Source organism: Plasmodium reichenowi, chromosome 7 (genome assembly GCF_001601855.1).
Source record: "Plasmodium reichenowi strain SY57 chromosome 7, whole genome shotgun sequence".
Classification (NCBI taxonomy): domain Eukaryota; phylum Apicomplexa; class Aconoidasida; order Haemosporida; family Plasmodiidae; genus Plasmodium; species Plasmodium reichenowi.
The window spans coordinates 1018008-1025324 of NC_033652.1; the positions used below are offsets into that span (position 1 = coordinate 1018008).

General features: G+C 17.9%; 3 protein-coding genes across 3 annotated transcripts in view; 1 reads left to right on the top strand and 2 right to left on the bottom strand.

Moving 5' to 3' along the window:
- Positions 1-634: 634 nt before the first annotated feature.
- Positions 635-3493, bottom strand: PRSY57_0725500 (alpha/beta hydrolase, putative; the record flags this gene model as incomplete). The annotated part of the gene is made up of 4 exons (XM_012906908.2): positions 635-1988; positions 2107-2207; positions 2365-3126; positions 3443-3493. The coding sequence occupies 4 exons, from the start codon at positions 3491-3493 to the stop codon at positions 635-637; spliced, it is 2268 nt and encodes a 755-aa protein (XP_012762362.2).
- Positions 3494-5362: 1869 nt separating this feature from the next.
- On the top strand, positions 5363-7097 carry PRSY57_0725600 (hypothetical protein; the record flags this gene model as incomplete). The annotated part of the gene is made up of 2 exons (XM_020114690.1): positions 5363-6682; positions 7050-7097. The coding sequence occupies 2 exons, from the start codon at positions 5363-5365 to the stop codon at positions 7095-7097; spliced, it is 1368 nt and encodes a 455-aa protein (XP_019970647.1).
- PRSY57_0725700 (RNA-binding protein, putative) overlaps positions 6962-7317 on the bottom strand; it is a gene marked incomplete at both ends in the record, with an annotated part of 3040 nt that continues 2684 nt past the window's right edge. The window contains one exon of the mRNA XM_020114691.1: positions 6962-7015. Coding sequence (XP_019970648.1) covers positions 6962-7015 — 54 coding nt within the window. The remainder of the gene's footprint in view (positions 7016-7317) is intronic.

Below are 7317 nucleotides of genomic sequence, written 5' to 3' on the forward strand. Positions count from 1 at the left end.
CTATTATTTTTTTTTTTTTTATTTTTTTTTTTTTTTTTTTTTTTTTTTTTTTTTTTTATTTTTTTTCTTTTTTTTTTTTTTTAAAATTTTTTTTTTTTTTTTTTTTTTTTTTTTTTTCGTTTTATTTATATCGTTAAATGGTTTTAATAAATTTAATAACCTTATATAGGATAATATATATGTTGTATAATTAAATATAAAAATATATATTTTTTCATACATACATACATACACATATATATATAATGTTTCTAAATTGTTTCCTAAGATTACTACATTTTTATTTTTTTTTGGTGTGATATATAATATAAACATAATATTAAAATAATATTATCTAATTATTAAAATTAATAATTGAATTACAAAAAAGAAGAAAATAAAAAAAAGCAAATATCAGATGTTTATAGAAAATGAAAATAAAAAATGCCAATGAAAATTATGAATAAATAATGTGATTAAATTATATTAATAAAAAGAAACATTTATAAAAAAAAAAAGAATAAATGAATAAAATAAAAGAAATAAAAAAAATAACAAAGTTGATTATATATATTATTACTTTTATTATATATATATATATATATATATATATATATTTAATCACAAAATTATTCTTTTTCATTTAAGTTATTGATTACCCTTCAACAGTATTATCAATTTTTTCTTTATTAATAATGTTGTTTTTGATATAATATTTGAAATCATTTATTTTATAATGAATAATAGGAAACTTTTTATTTTTTTCGTCTTCATGTTTAGGATATTCATCTTTATATTTTTCATTATATAACGTATGATTTTTGTCCTTGTCTAGATTACTGGATGATGAATTTGTTTTAAATGTATTAATATTATCATTATCATTATCATAATTACATATTTCGTACTTGTTATTATTATTATTATTTATACTATTAATATCATAAATATTACATTCTTTTATATATATATTGTTTTCCTTATCCAAGTTATTATCATCATTAGTTCCTTTTTTATTTCTTTGGTTACTTTGACAAGAAGAAATATATTGTTCAACATTTGTATTAAATTCATTTTTTTCATCAGATTCTTCTGTTTTTTTTTTTTTCTTGGTACAATATATTTTACCATCCCATTTATCAAATAAATTATTTTCATAATGATCATTGAAATTTTTTTTTGAAGATGATGATGTAATTATATTTATATTTACATTATTTATATTCTTTTTTTTTTTCTTTTTTTTTTCTTCATTGATGATTTCTTTATCATAATTTTTATTTAGAATGTTTGGATATCCTTTTGAGGTTTTTGTATTTTTTGTTTCTTTACTTTTTTTATTAACATTTTCTTCTATATTATATTTATCTCGATGTTTATTTTTTTTAATATCACTGTGATTTTGTTTTAACATTTTATTTTCATCTTCCTTGTGCAATACATTGTTTTGTTTAATATTTGATTTTTTTTTTTCTTCATCGTTTTTATGATAATGTTTTTTGGATGCCATATAATTTTTTTTTAAATTGTTTTCAAGTGTATTTCTTATATATTCATTTTTAATAATACTATATATTGAATCCCCTTTTTTAGAACATTTATTATTATTTTTTTGTGTACTTTGATCTGTATGTTCTTGTTCCTTATTTTTTATATTAGCATTTGTTATATTTTGTATAGATAGGTCGTTACTTGAATTGTTATTGATTATATTAGTACAAGTTATATTTGTGCTTTTTTCTTTTTTATCTTTTTTTTTGGAACCTCTTTTTTTTGTTAATTTATCAATGGAACATATATCTTTAAATGTATCTTTAGATATATCTTTAAATGTATCTTTAGATGTATCTTTAAATGTATCTTTAGATGTATCTTTAAATGTATCTTTAGATATATCTTTTGATGACTCTCCTTTTGTTGTCTTCTTGTCATTTGTGTTTTTATTTTTTTCGTCTTCATTTAACCTTTTGAATGTTTCATCGAGGCCATTTATTCGGTAATATATAAGTCTAAAGGAAAAAGATATATGCATATGTATATATATATGAATATATATATATATATATATATATATATATATATATATACATATATGTTAATATATTCTCAAAATTATATTTATATTACTCTCTATAAAAATAAGCTTTGGGAATATTAATATCAACAGATTTTGCATTCTTTGATTTGCTCAAGGTTTCTAGGAATATTTTTATTGGAATTCCAAGATCCTGTACAATTTATAAAACACACATATATATATATATATATAGTAGTGATTGAAATGTTCATAAAAATTTTTATATAAATATATAATTTATATATATTACATATATACAATTAGGTAATGTAATTTTTTTTTTTCCTTTTTTTTTTTTTTTGACTTACATCTATAACGTAGTAATAATTATGATATGAATCAGTTGGATAAGAAGCATGTTTAAATTTGTTGTTCAAATTCTTCATTAAATATTCTGAATGGGAGACATGAATAATTTCATCTTCTTTACCATGTATTAACAAAATTGGTATATCTGAATCTGTATTGTTACTTAGGAAAGATAAGTTTTTATAATTATCGTAAATGTTTTCAATAAAATAAGAAGAATAAGTAAAATAATCTTCAACTAATTTTTCTATAGATATATATGGAGAATGTAAAATAATTCCAGCTACTGACACTCCAATTAATTTTAAGTTATATGCTAACTTACTAGCAACTCCTGTACCTATAGATCTACCAAATAATAAAATATTTTCATTTTTAATATTTAATGATTTTAAAAAATTATAAGCAGCTAATGCTCTTCTGTTAATATTATATTGGTTTGTTGAACCTTCTAAATAACATAACCCAAATCCTATATATTCTATAGCCAAAATATTAGCATGCAAATGTTCATGTAAATGATTAAGTTCATCATAAATTTGTCCTAGATCACAGGAATTACTATGAAAATACATTATGGTATGTTTAGTTTTTACATCCTTAGTATAATATAAAAATAAAGCTGGAAACTTTTTATTATGAAGTTCTTTTATATTCTCTTCCTTATTGAATATTTCATATGTTTTGTCATTCCAAAATTTGTTGACATCAATGTTCATTAATTCGGGGATGTATACAAGATTTTTCAATTCATCATCATACTGAGAAGATGGAAAAAAATATATATTTTAAATGTATACAATATGTAATTATCATAATTCCATGCCACGTGATAAAAATATGGTGTCACACACATTAATGAATATATAATATATATATGATTACTTTTTTGTAATATATCAAATATATATATATATATATATATATATATATATATATATTTATTCGTCTAATGATTGTGTATATAAATTTCATTTAATTATTCATAAATAATATGAACATGGACATATAACATCATATATATATATATATATATATATATATATTATAAATGTAGGTTTTTATTTTTATTTTAACACTTGGTTCAGTAGGGCGGAATAGGGTTGAATTGGACAAGGTGTTTCCCATATTTTTTTTTCAAACAAAAAAATAAAAATATGTAAATATAAATAAATAAATATAAATATATATATCTAACTTTATAAATAAATGACAAATGTGTTTTATTTTATTTTATTTTATTTCTTTTTTTTTTTTTTTTTTATTTTATTTGTTCCCAGTGGTTACAAAATCATTTGGGTCTTTAATACCTTTTTTTTTTTAATTTTTAATTTAAAGATAATATGTTGTGGGTATATATCAAACAAAAAAATATAAAGTATATAAATATGTATATATATATATATATATATATATATATATATCCTTATTGTGAGAAATATGGTGACGAATTTATTAAGGATGCCAATTCGTTTCTCTACGTCTTTTTTTTTTTTTTTTTTGTGCATGTTTAAACAAGTTTCTCTTTATTAATAAAGAAGAACAAAAAAAAGGCTTAGGTCCTGAAATTTGAGGAATACACGGTGTTAAAAATAAAATAAAATAAAAGACAATATTTTGTAATATTATAAATATAACTACATATATATATATAGTTAATAAATCGTTCCTGCAAAACAGCTTTTCATATTTGTTAAGCATTTAAAAAAAAAATAAAATAAAATATGAACAAATAAAAAACTAAAGAAAAACATATGTAAACAAATATATAGAAAATGAAAAAAAAAAAAAAAATATATATATATATATATATATACATATATTTTTTTGTAATTATAGGCATTCATAATAGCCTTTTTAGCTTTCATTTGTTGAAAATAACCATATATTTATATTATTTCTATATATTATATTTTTTTATTTTCACCATATAAAATAATATATATATATATATATATATATATATATATATATATATATTTATACGTAACAATATGTTGATATATTTTCATACTTTATAATAGAAGAAATGTTAACTATATATTATTCCACACAATAAAAAATAAGTAAATACAAATATATATATAGATATATATATATATATATTATGATTACAATGTTGGTAATTTTACCGTTCCCTTGAAATAAAAACTTTTATATTTTAATCTCAATATTTTTATTAAAAGAAAATATACATATATATATATATATATAATAATTTTCATTTTAAAGTGTAACATAGGAAAAAATATTATAGAAGAAATATTGTTGGATGTTTATTAGGAATTATGTACACAGTTTTATAAAGAACTTTAATAAGTGTACATTTATTGGAAACATGTTAACTTTTTTTTTTTTTTTTTTTTAGCACTATTATGGTATAAAATAAGTATTATTATAAGACACACATGTATATAAGTATATGATATATATTTTTAATATATATCTCATAAAGGAATAAAATAAATTATTTTATTTTTTTTTTATTATTTATAATGTGTAAAAAAAAAAAAAAAAAAATAATATTATATATATATATATATATAATATTTGTACATGTAGAAGAAAAGAAAAAGTTAATGAAAAAATGTACCCAGACTATTTTAAAATATAAATTTTTTATAGATGAACGATAGTTTGGATGAACTAATGTACCGTTAAAATAAGATATATATATATATATATATAATATGTATTTATTTTCTTTTCTTTTTTTTTGAATATGTGAAAATAATTTAATAATATATATTAACTGAAATTTTTTTTTAAGATATATATATATTTTGTAAAAATGTAAAAAATTGCTACTTAAAAAAAATATGGCTATTTAAAAAATTAATCCTTAAAATACGAACTGCTAATTATATATGTATTTAATTACATATTATATTTTAGAGAAATTTTTCATATCTAGATAATATATATATATATAAATACAATACAATACAATATAATATAATAATAAAAATATTGGTGAAAATGCATTTTTAACAAATAATGATTTGCATGATATTTTATGTTCTTTTCGTTTTATTACTACAAGATATAATTATATGGAAAAATATTAATGTTAAGTGTTATTTAAAAAGAAAGGAATCTAGTAATATTAAGTGTAATTTTAATCTTATTGACAATTATGTAAAAAGAAAGAATTTTTTTTTTTTGAATAACAAATCATGTTGGAGATATAAGGATAAAGGAAATGAGTATGAAAGAAAATTGAAATATACACATATGGATATTAAGAATAAAAATAGAAAGTATAAATTAAAGATGAATACAAAAAATATGGTAAAAGAAGTTGTTAAAGACATACAAGGTGTTTGGAAGTTTTTTTTACCTGTATATATAATGGATAGAGAATTTAAAAGAGCTAAGGATATGAATCCAGATGAGAATTATAATAATATAAATAAAAATACATATGACGACAATGAAGATAATAGTAATACAAATGATGAAATGAATGATGAAATGGATGATGAAATGAATAATAAAATGAATAATAAAATGAATAATAAAATGAATGATAAAATGAATAATAAAATGAATGATGAAATGGATGATGAAATGGATGATTTAGAAGATAATGAAAATACAGATATGGATATAAATAATAAAAATAATTCAGACGATGAAAATAATTTAAATTTATTAAGAGGAGAAAGATTACAACCATTACCTATGTTTGTTTATAATTATGAAAACATTGTTTCCGCCTCTGATTGGACTTATGCTTATTGGTCCAATGAATATGTTGAAAAAAATATATTTGAATGTACTATAAAAATAATAAATAAAATGAATAGTAAATATATGATTCTTTTACAAGGATATTTATTTTTATCAAATGTTAATGCCTTAAATGATAAAAATATACGATTAGTACCAGCACAAATATTTACAAATATATTTCTAGCACATAATGATAATGTAGATGAATCATCCTCTTTAATACCTCCAAATGTAAAAGTATATGATAAAAACGGTAATGAAGTCAAAGATGTTTTAAGTATTTTAGAAAAGAAAGACCCAGAATTTAAAAAGGAGAAAAGAAAAATCGAATCATTCCTAGGTATAAAAAAATGGAAATATCTAGGTATTTCCACTGCTTATAAAATAGTAGGAGAAGGGAAAAATATGTTTAATATAAATCATATGTTAACAGGAAAAGATGAAAATATTTTTTATAATATTATGGATTTTGATACTATTAATAATAATTATAACAAAGAAGGATTTACACATTTAAAGGAAGTCTTTAATTCTTATTTTCATAAACCTTCCAATGAAACGTTTTCCTTAATCATCAAAAAGGTAACAAAAAAAAAAAAAAAAATTAAATAATAAATAAATGAATAAATATAAATAAATAAATAAATAAATAAATAAATATATATATATATATATATATATATATATATATATATATATATATATGTTTGTAATTATATTTTCGCTTTCATTTTTACAGTTACAGGAAAAATCAATCAATGGCCCCTTTTAAGGAAAAAAAAAAAAAAAAAAAAAAAGAGGAAAAATATATACTATAAAAAAGGAACACATAATGTGTCCTATGTTTAATTGTTCAAAAAATTATTCAACCATAATTTCGTGTTCTTCATCTTCACTTTGGTTATCAATCCATTCCTGTAAAAAGAAAATATTAAAAGGTAAAAATTAGAATTCTCTTTTAAATATATATTTAAATATTATACATGTATATTTTTAAAATGATAAACAATTTTATGTTAAATCATACAATATGTATATATATATATATATATATTTATTTATTTATTTATTTATCTATGTGTTTTTTTTTTTTTTTTTTTTTTTTTTTTTTTTTGTTGTTTTTTTTATTTACACGTTTTTTTTTTTTTTTTTTTTTTTTTTTTTTCTTTTTTTTTTTTTTTTTTTTTGAAAATTTTTTAATTTTGATTTTAATAAAT